The sequence below is a fragment of the Physella acuta genome, unplaced genomic scaffold, assembly GCF_028476545.2.
Source record: "Physella acuta isolate Inbredline_101_S28 unplaced genomic scaffold, ASM2847654v3 ptg001231l, whole genome shotgun sequence".
NCBI lineage: Eukaryota > Metazoa > Mollusca > Gastropoda > Physidae > Physella > Physella acuta.
The window spans coordinates 430,722-451,108 of NW_026732747.1; the positions used below are offsets into that span (position 1 = coordinate 430,722).

General features: G+C 37.8%; 1 protein-coding gene across 1 annotated transcript; it reads left to right on the forward strand.

Moving 5' to 3' along the window:
• Positions 1 to 1,046: 1,046 nt before the first annotated feature.
• LOC131957290 (serpin B6) lies at positions 1,047 to 9,176 on the forward strand. Its single transcript, XM_059322013.1, has 7 exons — positions 1,047 to 1,204; positions 2,326 to 2,455; positions 3,289 to 3,505; positions 4,103 to 4,233; positions 5,418 to 5,562; positions 6,750 to 6,941; positions 8,974 to 9,176. The coding sequence occupies exons 1-7, from the start codon at positions 1,047 to 1,049 to the stop codon at positions 9,171 to 9,173; spliced, it is 1,173 nt and encodes a 390-aa protein (XP_059177996.1). The 3' UTR covers positions 9,174 to 9,176.
• The last annotated feature ends 11,211 nt before the right edge of the window (positions 9,177 to 20,387 follow it).

Genomic DNA, 20,387 nt, shown 5'->3' on the forward strand with positions numbered 1-20,387 from the left:
GGATTCATTGTTGTCAAGTTTATATGTAAAAAAACAAAAGAGTTCTCTTCATGTCTTATAAATCACTGTTCGAACTAGTTTATAACTAAATACGGTCTGCTGATAAAAGAACTGTGATACGTATTCGAATAACAATATATTTTTCATATACATTTTTGATTCGTTTTTTAATATATCTTTAATATGTTATCATTAATTATATTTTTAAAAGCTTATTTCATTTATATAAAGTATTAATATGTTCAAGGTGCTGTTTATTTTGAAAGTAGTTTAGGTTTTAAAACTGCTGTAAAATAAATGATAATATAAATGATAAGTGATAAGAAAAGGTATCGCAAACCACACTGAAAAATCTTACACGTAAGTAATTATTGGTTTATGTTATAAAATTTTAAATACTGAGGTGCTTACCATACTAAACCAGTGGTTCTTAACCTGGGTTCAATCGAGACCCAGGGGTTCAGTGAGTCCGTCTTAGGCGTACGGCAGAGGTCAAGGTGCACACCTGACTCATTTGATTCACTTATTCGCGATTGGATTTCTACACTACGGACGATATAACTTTTAAGAAAAGTTCGATGAAAGCGTATATGAAACTTGTGGGGTTCTGTGCCTCTAAAAAGGTTGAGAACCATTGGTGTAGAGAAATACATTAACAGTTAGTAAGTATGAAGGTGACCGTGCCGTAGAGCGATAGACTGCTAACCCGTAAGTTTCGAGTTCGGATCCCGCATTCAAGTCTGTAGAACGTCCCTGAGTCCACTCAGCTATGATGGGTACCTGACACAAATTAAGGAAGCAAAAGCAGCTGGGCATTAGACCAGGGGACTCACCCGACTAAAATGATTTACGATCGGATTTTTTTTCAGTCTGTGCGATAGAACTATTAAGAAGGGTTCGTTGAATGCGCATATACAACTGCTGGGGTACGGTACCTCCAAAAGTTTTAGAGCCCCTGTACTAAACCCTTGAAGTCTGTTGTTTTCACTCCAGCGATCTGATGGCTCATCTTGTCGTGATTCTGTTGTTTTCACTCCAGCGATCTGATGGCTCATCTTGTCGTGATTCTAGCCATAGCTGGGCAGCTGGTCAGTGCCGACCCAATACAGCAGCTGGCCCTGTCGGCAGCGACCTCTGGCTTCTCCCAGAGACTGTACCAGAAGGTGGCCCTGGGCAGAGATAATGTCGTCCTCTCTCCTTACAGGTAAGGTATGTGTTCGTTTGTTTGTTTGTGTCTGTATTTATGTATGTGTGCGATTGTGTGTTTATAACACATGGTTTATAACCTCCATACAGTTAGGGTATGTGTGTGTTTGCTTGTGACTGTATTTATGTATGTGTTCGATTGTGTTTTTATAATACATTGCGTATAACCTCAATACAGTTAGGGTATGTGTGTGTTTATTTGTTTGTGACTGTATTCATGTATGTGTGCGAGTGTGTGTTTATAATACATGGTTTATAACCTCCATACAGGTAGGGTATGTGTGTGTTTATTTGTTTGTGACTGTATTCGTGTAGGCCCCTATGTTTGCGATTGTGTGTTTATAATACATGGCGTATAACCATACAGGTAGGGTTGTGTGTGTTTGGGTGACCGGACAGTTGCGTAACGGAAAAATGTGCACAAAAATGTGCCCAAGGGCCTTGTTCTTTTCTTAAATCTAGCATTCATAGACAGTAACAGAGAATGACCATATGTACGTTGATGCATAATAAAACTTTTTTCCAGGAAATAGGACAAAATTAGAGTGGATTATTATAATTAGTTTGCATTTGCGCAATTTTCTGTTTGTAAGGATTTGTATTTGTGTGTGTCCGTGTTCATGTGTATGTGAAGTTGCGTGTATGGATGTGTATGTATGTTTGTGTGTGTGTGCCGGGGTGTTTAAATTATAAAATTAATTTCCAGGAAATAGGACAAAATTAGAGTGTATTATTATAATTAATTTGCATTTGCGCAATTTTCTGTTTGTGAGGATTTGTATTTGTTTGTGTATGTGTATGTGTTCATGTGTATGTGAAGTTGCGTGTATGCATGTGTATGTATGTTTGTGTGTGTGCCGGGGTGTTTATATTTTTTGTGAATGCGTATTTGGTGTACAGTAAATAGTATAGGTTTTCGATAACCGCTTCAACCCCACTGGAGGGTTTCGATATCCGCTCCTCTCAGTGTAAAGATTTAATGTCCTCTCCTATTAGAGTACGGTTTCGATATACGCTCCACCCCCAGTGTAGTGTTTCGATATCCGCTCCAGCCCCAGTGTAGTGTTTCGATATCCGCTCCACCCAGCGTGTACCTGATTAAGTGTTTTTGTCTCCCAGCATCCATTCGGCACTGACTATGACGTCAATCGGCGCCCGAGGTAACACAGCAACAGAAATGGCGGAGACACTTGGAGTTGGCTCACTTGGTTCTACCGTTCACACCGCCTACAGAGAGCTCATTACAGAGGTTTGGTTATCTGTAGAATTTTTGAAACAGTTTTACATGGTTGAATGGTTTGATGACATGAGAATTAATGCTTTTTTTTAAATATTTAAATCAACCATGCATGGAACGGCGTGGCCTAAGCGCTAGGCTGCTAACCCGAAAGTGTCGAGTTCGAAGACAGTAGAACGTCCCTGAGTCCACCCAGCTCTGATGGGTACCTAACTCATGTTAGGGAATGTAAAGGCGGCTGGGCAAAGTGCTGTATACATTATCCCTTCATATGCCCAGGTCAAGAAGCATATGAACTCTACTTCATTTGCCCAATGGATCGTTAGGTCTTAAGAGGATTCTTTACTTTTAAATTTGTATGCATAACACTCTGAGTGGTCGGTCGGTAGAGCGCTCGGTTGCTAATCCAATAGTCTCGAGATCGGAACCGTCGGACGTCAATGAGGCCATTCATATCTGATGAGTACCATACTCGCTGTTGGGAAGGTAAAGGCGGCTGGGTACAGTACCGACCACACTAGCCCTTCATGCTGAGGTTACAGAAATAGGTGAAATGTACTGTATCTTTCCCAGGCTCGATAGGGATACTTACTACTTCTTTACAACACACGTACAAGCACAAGCACAAATACACACACACACATATATATATATATATATATATATATATATATATATATATATATATATATATATATATATATATATATATATATATATGTGTGTGTGTGTGTGTGTGTGTGTGTGTGTGTGCGTGTGTATGTGTATGTGTATTTGTATATATATTCATAAATAAAAGTACCAATATATTTCATGATAATGATTCAAGTGTCCAACACATTTAGCTAAACTCGTATACGGATGTTGAGATCAACACATGCAGCGCCATTTTTCTCAATCCCAAGTACGAGATCGAGACCCAGTTTGTTGAAGACGTAAGGAACAACTACTTCGCCGAGGTGGATAACTTTAACTTATCTGTCCTTGGTGGCAACGAGAAGAAGATCAACGACTTCATTTCTGAGGCAACGAAGAACAACATTCAACACGCCCTTAAGGAAGGTGGGAAATAGTGGCTATGGCTATGGCTATGGCTATGGCTATGGCTATGGCTATGGCTATGGCTATGGCTATGGCTATGGCTATGGCTATGGCTATGGCTATGGCTATGGCTATGGCTATGGCTATGGCTATGGCTATGGCTATGGCTATGGCTATGGCTATGGCTATGGCTATGGCTATGGCTATGGCTATGGCTATGGCTATGGCTATGGCTATGGCTATGGCTATGGCTATGGCTATGGCTATGGCTATGGCTATGGCTATGGCTATGGCTACGGCTATGGCTACGGCTACGGCTACGGCTACGGCTACGGCTACGGCTACGGCTACGGCTACGGCTACGGCTACGGCTACGGCTACGGCTACGGCTACGATGGTGATGGCGATGGCGATGGTTCTGGCTGTGGCTCTGGCTGTTGCTGTTGCTGTGGCTGTGGCTGTAGTTGTGGCTGTTGCTGTGGCCGTGGCCGTGGCCGTGGCCGTGGCCGTGACTATGGCTATGGCTATGGCTGTGGCTGTTCTTACAGATAAAGCTAAGTCCCTGGCTAGGCGACAATATTTGTTGTAAAACGCAAAATATCTACATTCTAATTGAAGATTTCATCAAACCTAACACGGTTATGCTTTTGGTGAGCACAATTATCTTCAACGCGACTTGGAAGTTTCCGTTCTACAAAGAAATGACACTTTCTGGAGAATTTTACAAGCCCGGTGGCCTTGTCAGCGAGGTAACATTTGTTTTAAATTTTGGCTTAAAGTTAAACAGCAATTTTTTCAAAAATGTTTTGGCCTTAAAGTTAAACAGCATTTTTTTTAGTTTTGGCCTAAAAGCTAAACAGCAATTTATTTTTTGCCTTAAGGTCAAACAGCATTTTTCTTTTTTACTTTGGCCTTAAAGTTGAACAGCAATTTTTTTTAGCGCAATTTCCATTCTGGAGAATTGCGTTTATTAACTCGTCATTTCTGGGAATGGATGGATGAATGAATGAATGTATGGATGTATGAATGTGTGTCCGGGCTTTAAGTCGTATCTCCTCCTCAACGAAGCAATATCGATGACTAGTTCTAAATGCAATTATGTTAAGCAAGTTACGAGAATGAACATAGGCCATAAAAATTCCGGGTTTCTTTCATGGATTTCCAGGAAAAGCCAAAAAACCTCGAAAAATGCAGTTTTTTGCCCATATCTCGGCAACCAGACCACTTAGCGACTTGAAACATGTACCAATCGATTCCTGTCATAATTTAGAACAATATTGCCGAAGAAAGTTTTCAAAAATATCCTCTCGTTCGGTCACAAATTTTAAAATTACATAAACACCTACAAACCGATCGTTCTTCTAGCTTGAACGCAACCCAGCATTATACGTCAGAGCTATTTTTAGATAACATAAGGAAATTGCGCATAAATGTCACTAGACTTTTTTAATTAACTTGTTTTTTTGAATACCGGATTTAAAGGTGAACTTGAACTGTTTTTAAATACTAGCCCTTTAAGTTAAAAAGCATTTTTTAAGTCAACTTTAAAGTTAAATGGCATTTTTTTAAAAAATATCAGCCTTAAGGTTAAACATCATTTTTTTTTAAACCGGTAGTCTATTATATAAAGTAACTTTTTTTTAAAATATGAAGCTTCAATTTTTACATCAATTTAAAAAAAAAACCTGTTTATTGAATGAGCATATGATTTTTTTTTTAAATTAACACCAACTTTGACAAACACACACATAAACACATACACAATATACACACACTCCGGCTCATAAACACATGTAAACACAAAAATTACATAGTCACATAGTACTCACACATACAAATTACACACTTAACACGCACAATTACAAACTCACCCATATTGGACCGAATGTCTCAAGATAGCAATGCTCACTCTGGTGTATGTTTGAACGTGCAGGTCCAAATGATGAACGGCCTTTTCAAGGTCAGTTACAAGCATGACAACATTAACAAAGTCGGAGTGGTTGAGCTACCGTTTAGGGGTGAAAGATTCAGTCTGTTCATTGCCTTACCGGAAGAGATTGATGGCATCAGTAATTTGGGTGCGTGGATACAAAAAAATTACAGTGGTACCTCGACATACGAGTGCTCCGAAATACGAGATTTTCGAGATACGAGCAGTCGAGAATGATTTGTTTTTAGCTTTGAGTTACGAGCAAAATTTGAAATACAATTAACCGAATCCGCGGGATGCAAAAAAAAAACCCTTGAAAATTTGCTGCTATTTAAAAAATATTTCTGCAGCAACTTTTCTTCTTCTGCGTCCTTAATTGTAGTGAAGGGAGAGATTCCCTCCAACACAATTAAATATTACGTGTCAACTTGTTGTGCGTCATATAGGCCATTGACTCCTATTTCAGCCTGCTTTACTTTTTGGATTTGCTGAATAACCTTTGTCCAACCGAGATCAAGCTACAAGGCAGCAGTTGTTTGATTTTGGAGTTGTGTCTCCTAGAAGAGTTGCTGTCCCCAGCTATCGGGCCTCATCTGCCCGAGGGTTCGAACTCGAGACTTTTCGGTTTATCAGCCATGTGCTTTGCCGACTCGATCACGCCATCAATTTAAATGTGAAGAAGAAACAAACTTTATTGTGAAAGTAAGGAAGGCGTCATTAAGAGGACTAAGACGCGTTTCGAGAACAGAGGAGATGAAAATGAAGGGATAAAGTGTAGCATTAAGTGTGTAAGGAGCAATCGTATTAGAGTGACTGAACGATTGAGCATTTTAACAGTGTAGTGAGTAAGTGAACGAACAAACACTCGTCCGTCTATCTTTGTCGGCATCGTCCTTAAGCTGAACTCGGCTGATTTCCCAAGATTATAGACTTTATAAAAACCAGTTTACTTCTTTACGTTTTCCTTTATTGTCTTTATACATTTGTTATTTATAAATATTCTTTTCTTATTCATAAACACGAAACAAAAACAACTGGGGTGGCATTTTGTGAACTGAAACGGATTATTAATTGCATTTCATATAAATTTAATGGGGAAAATTGCTTTGAAATACAAGCAATTCGACATACAAGATATGTTACGGAATGAATTAAACTCGTATCCCGAGGTACAACTATATATAAAAATATATATTTATATATATATATATATATATATATATATATATATATATATATATATATATATATATATATATATATAATATAAGTATATAATTTTGAAAAAGTATTTTTTTTTATTTTATAACGTATACATTCCCAACTTTCCCACAGAACAACTGCTCGCCACACATGGTATGGTGGATGAACTTCTCACAGGTCTGATAGAGCGATCGATTTCTTCGATCAGTATTCCTAAATTTACAATCGAGACTGAGCTGGAACTGAGTGAGAGTTTGAAAAGTCTGGGTATGGAGGCAGCTTTTGAATCAGCGGACTTTACCGGAATGGTGAAAGATGGTCAAGGTGGGATTGATTCATTTTATTGGGGGTGTATTCTCATCTCTACTTTCTCTGGGTGTGGTATAAGGTTTTAAATAAGGGTGTGCACTGAAATAGTGAAAGATGAACAAGGTAGGCATGGTTCATTTTATTGGGGTTGCATACTATCTCCAGAGGCGTAGCGAGGGGGGGGGGGGGGTGACACCAAGGCAAAAAATAACAAAATATATTGAGAAAAACTTGAGGGGGGGGGGGTGCAAATCGAAAACTTCAGGAAGGTGCAAATCGAAAGTTTGAAAGTTTGTCCCCGGGAAGGTCGCTACGCCTCTGGGGGGTGACACCATTAGGTGCCGCACCGGTTGACACCCGACTTAGCTACTTAGCTACGCCACTGCTTATCTCTACTTTCACAGGTTGTGGTATAAGATTTTAAATTAGGGTAAGTACTGAATTTAAAGAAATTCATTATATTTTAAATTGCATTATCAATTTTTCCTATTACGTGTTGTCTAAATTTTATCTAGATTTTAGAATTCCCGAATGGTTCCAGTTTACACCCACAGTAATTAAATCCTAAAAATAATTGTACTTTCATGCTCAAGAACATAAATTAGGTATATTTACATATTGTTGCCAATAAATAAAAGTACCTTGCTTAATTCGTTTTAATAGTTTTACAAATGCACTAAATTTGGTTCAAAACTTGTTTTGAAAATTGGAACAGTAGAGTCAATCTAAAAGGTGTAGATTATGACCATAGAGACATGGTAGTTAGGAGGTGGGTTACATTTCAACCGAAACTAGAAATAAACAAAGTTGACAAAATAAATAGACATGATAGTTACAGTACGGTTCATGAAAATAGTTATACAACTGGTAGAGTATGTAAGACAATCATAAGTACATCGTTTCTTCCAGGTACCTCTAGGAAGGGAGGGGGGTGGGGGGAAACTGCCTTACCCTTCCCACCCCCCCCCCCCCCAACCCTAAATTGAAATAGAATATATATACAAAGTAACAAAATATATACTTCAGCCAGTGTCCTTTAGCCCAGAAAATTTAGTCCGCGCTGCCAACCCCCCCCCCCCCCCCGCCCCCGAAGAAAAATATCAGGTAATCTATATATATAATTCTCTTCTGGGAGACGCTAGAAAACAAGCTGTAAACGCGCTCCCTACCATCCCCACCCCTACATGGTCTTAGTGAGCTGTGGTTCACGCTATGTTTACCTTCGTGGAGTCGGGTTTAGTGACGGCTTTTAGGGGCAGATAATTTAGTTTGAAACGATTTTAAACGTTGGGGAGAGGGGGGGCGGAAGGAGGGGGGGTTATGGTCCTTAACGAGCTACTTATAGTGTTTTAAAGAATTATTTTCAGTTTCATCGTTGGTATTGTCGAATTCACAAATTATGAATTACTGAAAAGTAGAAAAAACAACAACTAAATAGCGGCGTATGTTATGCCGCGGGCCGGCTCGTAAATAGAATTTCAGTTCATACACCGCTTTTGCATAAACACACGAAGAAGGATTGAATGCAGGTGATTCGATGCCGTGTGGAGGGGTGGGTTCGAATCCCGCCTCGCTAAAACGACTCTGTCTTTTCTGGGGTTATATTGTGTACCTTCCTCTACTTTCTCTGGGAGTGGTATAAGGTTTTAAATAAGGGTGGGTACTGAAATAGTGAATTAATTGGCATTATAATATTAATTTATATTACAAATCATATAATTGCTATCACATGAATACCAAACTTTGTTTGCTGTTCTTCCATTACATATCATACAGTTGCTATGACATGAATACCTACGTTTACCTGCTGTTGTTCCTTTACAAATCATATAATTGCTATGACATGAATACCAACCACTGCTGTTGCTCCATTACAAATCATATAATTGCTATGACATGAATACCAACCACTGCTGTTGCTCCATTACAAATCATATAATTGCTATGACATGAATACCAACCTTTACCTGCTGTTGTTCCATTACAAATTATATAATTGCTATCACATGAATACCAACCTTTACCTGCTGTTGTTCCCACCCCACAGCGGATGTTGCTGTCGACAAGGTGATCCACATAACGAAGATTGATGTCATGGAAACGGGGACAGTGGCTGCGGCAGCGACGGCAGGTTACGTCGTGGACCGTGGTCACATGGGCCACTTTAATGCCAACCACCCTTTCCTCTTCTTCATCAGAGACAGTCTTTCGGGGCTGATTTTCTTTCAAGGAAAATTCTCCGGTTGATTGATATGAAATTGTGGTGTAATGAAAAACAAGTTAATAAAAAGTCTAGTGACAATTTAAGAGCAATTTCCTTAATTAATTTTTTGTGACCAAACGAAAGGATATTTTTTATAACTTTCTTCGGCAATATTGTTCGAAATTATGGCAGAAATCGATTGGTACATGTTTCAAGTCGCTAAGTGGTCTGGTTGCCGAGATATGGGCCAAAAACTGCATTTTTTCGAGGTTTTTTGGCTTTTCCGGGAAATCCAGGAAGGAATTCCGGGAATGTTTTGAGCCCACAATCATCCTCGGAACTTGCTTAACATATTTGCTTTTGGAACTAGTCCTCGATAATGCTTCGTTGAGGAGGAGATACGACTTAAAGCTGCGGACACACATCGGACACACATCGGACACACATCCATCCTTGACGAGTTAATAATCGCAATTGTCAGTATGGAAATTGCGCTAAAAAATATAATAAAGTTGTGTAAATTTTCCATTTTCCAATCACGTTGATTATTCCTAAAGAAAAACCACCGCAGTTAAAAAATCAAGATTTTTATTTTATAAAAACGATTTTATAAACACTTTGAAATAGAAAGAATCTATAATAAACTACTTTTAGTCGGCTATAAAAAATATTTTGAAAACGGAACCAAAAATTAAACGGCTAAAATGCTGCGATAGCATTTTGTGGTTGTGTAAAATCATTCTCATTCACAACTTTAATACATTTTAATTGTTAATAGTCTGTAAGTATAAGGTCTAAAAGTAAAGAATCCTCTTTAGACCTAGCGATCCATTGGGCAGATGAACTACAGCTCATGTTTCTTGACCTCAGCACAACACCCAGCCGCCTTTACTTTCCCTAACGAGAGTTAAGTACCCATCAGAACTGGATGGACTCAAGGACGTTCTACTGACTTGAACCCGGATTCGAATTCGTGATTTTCTGGTTAGCAGCCTAGCGCTCTACAGCTTAGGTCTCGCCGTTCCATTCATGGTTGATTTAAATTTTAAAAAAGCATTAATTCTCATGTCATCAAACCATTCAACCATGTAAAACTGTTTAAAAAATTCTACAGAAAACCAAACCTCTGTAATGAGCTCTCTGTAGGCCGTGTGCACGGTAGAACCAAGGGAGCCAACTCCTAGTGTCTCCGCCATTTCTGTTGCTGTGTTCCCTCGGGCGCCGAGTGACGTCATGGTCAGGGCACTTACGGTCTGCACATCTTGCTAATTTTTTGCAAACTCCTAGATAAATGGCTAGACCTTATGACAAAACTGTCGGTTTGACTCATAGACCTCGACGAGGGTTAAAAGATGACTACGAGTGAAATTCTCCTCATGTGATATATAAAACGAAAAACAAGTTAATAAAAAGTCTAGTGCCAATTTAAGCGCAATTTCCTTAATTAATTTTTTGTGACCGAATGAAAGGATATTTTTGAAAACTTTCTTCGGCAATATTGTTCTAAATTATGGCAGAAATCGATTGGTAAATGTTTCAAGTCGCTAAGTGGTCTGGTTGCCGAGATATAGGCCAAAAACTGCACTTTTTAAAAGATTTTTTGGCTTTTCCGGGAAATCCAGGAAGGAATTCCGGGAATTTTTTGGCCCACAATCATCCTCGGAACTTGCTTAACATATTTGCTTTTGGAACTAGTCCTCGATATTGCTTCGTTGAGGAGGAGATACGACTTAAAGCTGCGGACACACATCCATCCATCCATCACCAGAAATAACGAGTTAATAATCGCAATTGTCCGTATGGAAATTGCGCTAAAAAATGCTGTCCAACCTCCTCCCTTGATATTTTGTGAGGTGGTAGAAGAATTGCATCAGTGTAACTGATGCAATTTGTTAGCGTTACTAATTGTCTATTATTAGAAGCCTGGCGAGGCCCTTGTGAAATTAAAAATGATTTTTTTACAGAACCCTTCCCTGGAGTATTTTAATGAACCCACCCAAGTTTGCTGGCGATCGGATGAACGGCATGACACCGCAATCGACTTTTATTTTTATATACCGTACATAGAGAAACATAGTAAAATTATTTAAAAATTGTTAGATCTTACATTGTAAGAAATGGAAATAAACTGAGCATATCCCTTTGAATAATGTTGATGTTATTAAAACAAAACGTATTTTAAAAATTCCTTTTTTTAGAAAATTTTAGTTGGGTCTGACTTTAGACATTTTTGTAAATATATATGAAGTAAAGACGTTATTTTTCTTTAGTTCCGCCACTGCAGGATGTTTTTATTTTTTATCAATTTACATAACTATATATGAATAAAATATGTGGCGTAAATGTTATTAATCTAAGTAAAAAGTACTGTTTTATTACATGTAATGTACATGTACATGTAATGCTCGCGAACTTAATATTAAATAATTTTTTTTTAAATTAGAACACAAGTTTTCACAAGGGCCACTTGAAAGATTGATCTGATTATCTGATTATCTGCCACTCTAAAAAAGAAAGACATTTTCGGTTCTTTTTTTTTTTTTAACAAGGTTGTCCTTCCGTGTTTTTCTTGGTCAAATACATGGTCGATATTTGTGTGGTCGTTCAACTTTGTATACGTTGTGTGTACCCCATCCCACATGCCTTGTTATAAAGTATGAAATTTTTATAAAAAGAGTCCCAAAAAATAAAAATAGATATCATGATTTCTTCCTTTAAATCAAAAAAGAAAAAAAAGAAATTAAAAATTCTATTCTTTGATTTTCTTTAGTTAAAAAAGTAAACGCTGCTAGGGGAATCCCCACATAGTTGAAATACGTCTAGGGGGTATTGTTTGTCATATAGAAGGCGAAACAAATTATTTGTACCAGAAGGTTATATATGCTATCCTGGGTCAGTTAAAGGTTGTCAAGTTACACTTTAATCCCTGACCGTCCATAATGCAGAGGTAGGAGCCTTCCCATTTTCTGGGACCTCGGTATATACAAGGGTAGTGTGGTCACTGGTCAGCACTATGCACAGCCGCCTTTACTTTTCTTAACGTGAGTCAGGCAACCATCTGAGTAAAAAACACGCTTCCAATTAAGCGGGTAAAGAAGAGTTCTAGCAGTTTTTGGTTGTCCCGTAGAAGGCTTAATATACTTGTTTACAATAAAGTTTATGTTATTAAACCAGAGTTACTTGAAGTAATTAAATTTACTCTTGCGAACCTGACCGTCTATGAGACAGATAAAGTTCACCTGAGTCCCGTGACCTTGACACGTGACGTCATATTGTGACCGCAACGATCCGGGTATCCATCAGAACTCACTGCATTCCTACTGACTCGAGCCAGGGACTTGATCTAGGGGCCCCCACATTAGCAAGTGTACGCTCTACCACTCATCCACACCATCCCACCATTCACACAAAAACAAGTAATAATGTGCAGAATTTATGTCTTTATTTTGCATGATAGAACTCATCTTATAAAGATGGGTAACTGTACATGGATAAGTAATACAACACACCTCAAAATTTGTAATAACAATAAGTATTACAATCTATTTGAAAGACACATTTTTCTAGAGACATTTAAAAAAAAATATTCCAACCTCTGAGTAACATTGTATCATCTCACTGTGACTACCTGACTAGTAATTACATTAATATGAAACATAGAAATCGTACTCTAATTAAAATTATAACATTTTCAATTTGAGTAATTAATAAATATTTCATTTGATAGTTGGCATTTTAAAAAATATAATGTATCACAAATATATCACATTTATCATATATAAAGATATAGGCTATAATTTTCTCATAAGAATAGTTTTTAACCTTAAAACGAAATATTTTTATAACTTCAGAATCATTCAGATACATGTATCTATAATACATTGCTGAACTAAAAAATAAGTACATTTTAATCATGTTTTCTCTAAGTAAAAACCATTGATTCAACATTTGGCATTTTTAATTCTCTTAAGGCATTTTTTTTTGTTGTTTTCTTTTTCATTTTTTTTTATTGTCTACAGTTAAAACGTGTAAATAAGATTAAAACTAGATCTAGTATCTTAGAGACAGTTGGAGATATTGACTAGGCATGAGTTTTGTAGGATGTTGGTAAATGTATTTGAGACATGTGGTGAGACAACATTATACATGCGTTATGTAAAATGTTTGTAACTTTTGTAATAAAAATAATATTTTTGCCATGTTACTATTTACATTGATTATTGTTTTGACATATTCTCAACATAGCGCTTTTGAAACATGTTCACATTTTTTTTCCATTATTTCTCCCAATCTCCCTTTGAAACATAATTACATTAATTACAAAATAATCATGAGATAATGAAACACAACAGAATACATTTAATTAATTAAATACAGATCTATATACAAATATATACAATAATACTGTGCTGCTTTGTATATAATACAAATATGGCTTTTCTGACGTATTACGTGGTATTGTTTGATTAACCATTCACCACAGCCGATAAAGTCTACATATGTTTGTCATTCATCTGTCGTGGGTAGTTCCCGTGGGAAGATGTTGTTAGCCTGAAATGACGGGTGGCTTACAGTAGCAGCTGGTTGCAATCTCGACCTTGACCAGAGCCGGTTGTGACCATGACGAGTTGATCCCCATGACCATCACGACCCCCATGTTGGCCTTTGGCGTGTAGCTATCGTCTTCACAGTTGCAGTTACAATCTGCTTCGAGCAAGTATCTGTTCATGTGATGGACATAAATAATATTTAAATAACGATTCAGTAATATTTTTTAATCATTCCATTTTTTTCTATCAGTAAAAATTTATAAATTTTTATTATAACCTTTTTTTTAATGTAGGCCTACTAATATTTACTTTCATCTTTTTGTCAATCAGTATTTTAAAATTATTTTTCTTAAATATCTAACCGATATGAAAAATTGTGTTGCTCAAATAAATTTGAGGAACTGTACTTATTTGTAATATAATATTGATGCTATCTATTAGGAAACGGTATAGTACATTCCACTGTACGTATTGTTTGTAAGGTTATATTAAAGATAAAAGTTTATATATTTTCAATTCATAATTTAGCGACCCCACGCTTTTTGTTGTATAGCTTTATATATTTATATATTAAAAGCTATTCATGCTATTTTCCTATTTTTAATGCATATACAAATACTTGTTATTATAACCGTTTTTATTTAAAATTTATGTCATATTGCATTGTCATCGGTTCTTTAACTAAGCATCAAGTTTGAGACGATTTGGTTCGGTTCAGTAGAAGTAGGTGAAATTACGTTCGTAAGTTTCGACTTTTGGTGTTTTATTAAGGACAGGAAATAAAGAAAAGCGAGAAAATACAGAGCTGATAAGAATCAGAAGGTGTACAATTTAGTTCCTACGACTCACCGTGGGTAAAATGCGACTCCTAGATCTAGAACTTGAAATTTGTGAGGGCAGCTGGATGTTCTGTTTATGTAGCCTGTTATGCTGGGGTACAACTCTGCGATCGTAGCTAAGGTTTTATCTTCGTCGTTCACATCCACTGTGCTCACGCCCGTCAACATCTGCTCAATGGTTGGTTGGTATGCTCTGCTACGTCTCATCCTTGAGGGTTTGTGTGTAGGATTCCGTGTGAGCTTGGCATCAATTGGGCTCTGAATAGCTGCTGGTTCTGCTGCTTGGAGCTTTTTTATTTGACTGGAGTCAACTAGATGCTGATTAGCTGCTGGTTCGGCTGCACGGAGCTTTTTGTTCTGGCTGTAGTCGACGAGGCGATGATTAGCTGCTGTTTCTCCTGCCTGTAGCTTGTGGACTAGGCTGCGGTCAGCATGCCTGTAAGTGGAGGAAGCCTCTACTTGTGCTGCGTTAAGGACAAGCACGATTGTAACCATCACTTGCATTATCTCCATATCGTTAAACTCTTTTTATTTTCTTCAAGCAAATTTAATTATTTTAAATGTAGATACTTTTCTCTCTCTAGATTTGCAGTTGTAATTAAATACTCTTTACACAAAAACAAGTTTGACTTACTGTGAATGAAAACGATGGTTTTTATACGTTTTTGTTCAAAGATGGGGGTTGAATGGAAAATTGAAAAAATAATTTTTGTTTTCACAGTTGCAACTGCAGCTTAAATTCCCTGATGTTTTGTTGATGGTTTTTCGAGTGTGTGGGCAGTCTATTACTTCCAAGCGGGGGACGTGAATAGATCAAAACAAGGCGATCGGCTGATATCTCAATTAGAATTTCCTATCGGTCGAGCAGTTGTAAAAAGTTCAAGGGGAATTAATGCGTGTGACGTGAGAGATTTTAAAAAGTTGAGCAGTGAGTAACGGAACTTGTTTATTGAATGATTATTTTAAATCAGCAGGAGTTTTTGCACAATGTATTTCACAATATTGTTTTTTGTTTTTATTTTAAAATAGGACCTGGAACAATGTTAGGTGTTATCCGAGAATAACCCGGTTTAAGGTAGCGGCTCATGTGTAGCCGATAAAAAAAATGTTTTGGCTAAACTGCGCATTTAAAATTAGGTGTTTAATTTGGGCTATGAGACAAAATTTAAAAAAAAATATCTTATTGACAAATTTTTATTTATTAAATATCTAGGTTGAAAAAGTAAATTTATTTAGCAGCTGTTACTTTTAATAAAATAGACGAAGTTTTCAAGTTAATAATGTAAAAACAAAGTCATAATCCGAACACTAAATTTTTTTCCACCATTTGTTCACAATATTCTGTTTCACTTGAAAATAAAACTTTTGCTTAATTAACATAAAGAAATCACATATTTAAAAACGATGTTTTTACACTTTACATAATGCTGTCAGAAAATGTTCAGTATATTACGGTAAAAGAATGATAACTCTAGCTTGGAACAAACTTACAGTGACAACACTGCGATGGTCTCGGTCGCAAACGTTCTAACTCCGAAAATGTAAATTTTACAACAGAGACAAAAACTGATTATTTCATTATTGATCGCTCTAATACAAACTCTCCACCGACTATACTGTAGCGTTTTAAAATGAGTTTTGCTAATATTTACAAAATTATAGTAGTTTTAAACAGTGGCGTAGCGAGGTCGGGTGTCACCCAGTGCGGCACTTAATGGTGTCACCCCCCCCCCAGAGGCGTAGCGACTCTTCCCGGGGACAAACTTTCAATTTTCGAGTTGCACACCCCCCGTCTCAAACTTTCGATTTGCACCCCCCTCGAACGTTCAATTTGCACCACCCCTCGAACTTTCGATTTGCACCACCCCTCGAACTTTCGATTTGCACCCCCCTCAAATTTTTCTCTACATATTTTACTATTTTTTCCCTTGGTGTCACCCCCCTAAATGGTGTCACCCGGTGCGGTCCGCACCCCCGCCCCCCCCCCCCCCCTCGCTACGCCTCTGGGTTTAAAAGATAGTCGGTTTCGCTCGGTCTAAAACTCTCGCTGCAAACCGTCTATCTGTGCGCGCGCAGACTGAGCTGTTTTGAACCGAGAATTTCGGTCTCAGCCGCGTTCGTTCGTTTTGTCCAATGAACGTGATTTAGTTATGTTTATGTTTTTAAGTTATAATTAACACTTCATAATATTTAGATTATAGTTTTGGGCTCATATTTTAATTATTTGAGTTTATTCTACATTATGGGGTCAGTTTAATTTTAGTAGAGATGTTTTAGTATGGCTTTATCGCTTTCGACTGTTTATTCATTATGGCTGTATTTAGCACTAGACTTGTTAACTGTTGAAGGTTATGCTTTATGTATTACATCTTTCTATTCTCACAGTTTATTTTATTAAATATGGTGGGTGCTGGGTTTATAGAATGATAATAGTAAAAATATAAACCTTATTGTCAGATATATTACAAATGAGACATAACACATTAATCACATTAATAATGACTTAATGTTTGCTTATTTTACAAAATGTAACAAAAAAGAAAGTGTTTATTTTTAAAATTTATTTTTTGAATGAACGTCACATGAAGAAACATTAAAATGGAAACATATTTTTAAAATCAGGGAAATCATCATAAAAAGGTGTGTTTATGATTTGCTTTTAGGTGCTCAAATATGACAGCTTTTATCTTTTTTTTCTGCTCTTGTACAACTTGTCAGGGGCTACAGATGAGATCATAATCTTACGACCCTAGCTTAGCAATTGCCAGCTATCTGCTAATTCACTTTGAAGTGGATTGTAGCATCATGGTTGTACTGCAGTGCACGAATATTTGTCGCTTTGAATTCTTGATAGGTCTGACTGGTCTTTTGAGAGTGGTTGGTCTCTTGTATGGTAAGACTGGTCTTTTTGAGAGAGGCTGGTGTCTTGTATGGTAAGACTAGTCTTTTTGAGAGAGGCTGGTGTCTGTTGTATGTTATGTGAGGCTGGTCTATTGTTTGTTACGACTGGTCTGTTGAGAAAGGCTGGTGTCTTGTATGATAGGACTGGTGTGTAGAGAGAGGCTTGTCTATTGTAGGATAAGACTAATCTTTTGAGAGAGGCTGGTCTCTTGTATGGTAAGGATGGTCTGTTGAGAGAGGCTGGTATCTTGGAGGGTAAGATTGGTCAGTTGAGAGAGATTGGTCTTTTGTATATTACGACTGTTCTGCTAAGAGAGACTGGTCACTTGTATCGTAAGAATGGTCTGTTGAGAGAGGCTGGTCTGTTGAGATTTAATGGTGTCTTAGAGGGTTAGACTAGTTGTTGAGATATTCTGGTGTACTGTATGGTAAGATTGGTCATTTAAGAGAGTTTGGTCTTTTGTGTGTTACGACTGGTCTGTTGTGAAAGGCTGGTCTGTTGAGAGATGCTGATGTCTTGTATGGTACGACTGGTTTGTTGAGAGAGGCTGGTCTGTTGAGAGAGGCTGGTATGTTGCGAGCATGATCTGTTGAGAGAGGCTGGTCTGTTGAGAGAGGCTGGTATGTTGAGAGAGGCTGATCTGTTAAGAGAGGCTGGTCTTTTGAGAGAGGCTGGTCTTTTTAGAGAATCTGGTATGTTGAGAGAGGCTGGTCTGTTGAGAGAGGCTGGTCTGTTGAGAGAGGCTGGTCTTTTGAGAGAATCTGGTCTGTTGAGAGAGGCTGATATGTTGAGAGAGGCTAATCTGTTGAGAGAGGCTGATATGTTGAGAGGCGGGTCTGTTTAGAGAGGGTGGTATGTTGAGAGAGGCTGATCTGTTAAGAGAGGCTGGTCTTTTGAGAGAGGCTGGTCTTTTTAGAGAATCTGGTATGTTGAGAGAGGCTGGTCTGTTGAGAGAGGCTGGTCTGTTGAGAGAGGCTGGTCTTTTGAGAGAATCTGGTCTGTTGAGAGAGGCTGATATGTTGAGAGAGGCTAATCTGTTGAGAGAGGCTGATATGTTGAGAGGCGGGTCTGTTTAGAGAGGGTGGTCTGTTGAGAGAGGCTGGTATGTCGTGAGAGGCTGGTCTGTTGAGAGAGGCTTGTAAGTTATATGGTAAGGCTGGTGTGGTGAGAGAGGCTGGTATGTTGAGAGAGGCTGATCTGTTAAGAGAGGCTGGTCTTTTGAGAGAGGCTGGTCTTTTTAGAGAATCTGGTATGTTGAGAGAGGCTGGTCTGTTGAGAGAGGCTGGTCTGTTGAGAGAGGCTGGTCTTTTGAGAGAATCTGGTCTGTTGAGAGAGGCTGATATGTTGAGAGAGGCTAATCTGTTGAGAGAGGCTGATATGTTGAGAGGCGGGTCTGTTAAGAGAGGCTGGTCTTTTGAGAGAGGCTGGTCTTTTTAGAGAATCTGGTATGTTGAGAGAGGCTGGTCTGTTGAGAGAGGCTGGTCTGTTGAGAGAGGCTGGTCTTTTGAGAGAATCTGGTCTGTTGAGAGAGGCTGATATGTTGAGAGAGGCTAATCTGTTGAGAGAGGCTGATATGTTGAGAGGCGGGTCTGTTTAGAGAGGGTGGTCTGTTGAGAGAGGCTGGTATGTCAAAGATAGGCTGGTCTGTTGAGAGAATCTGGTGTGTTTAGACGGGCTTGTCCGTTGAAAAATAAATCATAAAAGCCTTTACTAAAGACAACTAACCATGTCGTTGAACATGTACGCCAAACATTTTGTAACCTACCATAAAAACATTTCTTAACACTTAGATAAAACCTCAATACAAAGCTAGTAGTGAATTAAAAACAATTAAATTTATTGCACAATCTTGTGGAAATATAATTCGAATAATATTATTTTGATTTATATTAAGTTTCTAGAATGAAGATCTAGTTTCAAAGTATTGTGTTAGCCTAAACAATTGTAAACATCAGTTTGGTTATTGAAAATCCGGAAATAGACTATATTAAACAAAAACTATTTGTTTATTATTCTTTCTAATGATAGTGTAATAGAATATCTGAACATAATTAATCAAATATCCTTACCTATAAGTATTGTTGCTGCTTTTTTTTTCAGAAAGATAGTTAATTTGAATTTGAATTAGGTTGTAGTATTGTGACTGCTGTGCTGTAAAATTGTGTGATTGCGGCGTGCTACTGCGTTCCCGTGTACTGACAAATATAGCGATATTCGTTTTGCGCCGAGATGTTTAGCGCTTGAAATAATAGGCGGTTTGTTCAAATGATTATATCTCGATAATCATTCTACAGATTTCTCTAATATTTTCAGGCATTATGGGGAATTTCAGTGGCGTAGGCAGGGGGGTTAGGGGGGTCATAACCCCCCATAGACCCCTCGGGATATATAAAAAGTATGAGGGGGGGTGCAAATCGAAAGTTTGAGAGGGGTGCAAATCGAAAGTTTGAGGGGGGGGGGGCTGCAAATCAAAAGTTTGAGGGGGTTGCAAATCAAAAGTTTGAGGGTGGGTGGTGCAAATCGAAAGTTTGAGGGGGGGGGGTGCAAATCGAAAGTTTGTCCCCGGGTAAAAATTGGAACCCCCCCCCCCCCCTTGAGACGATCCTGGCTACGCCACTGGGGAATTTTATTAGCTTTTGATTTATGTAAGAAAAAAAGAAAATTTAATTTTTTTGAGTTAGACGGCTTGAGACCGAGACCATCGACTGGAATGTTTGTACTGAACGCGATTGTGTCCCTTATAATAAGTTCATTCGTTTTATTGCAGTTGAAATTTTTTTTAACATCGATATTTTTCAAAAATCTTGTCTGAACTCTGTCAAAATAGAGTATTTTAATCAATTCCTATTACAATTTATTAAAACAGTTTCCTAAAACGCGAAATGACTTCTAAAAATTAGTTTTTTAACAATGCTTTTTTTAAAATGCAAAAGTGTGACGTCGCACCATCTGAACCCCCTTCCTCCC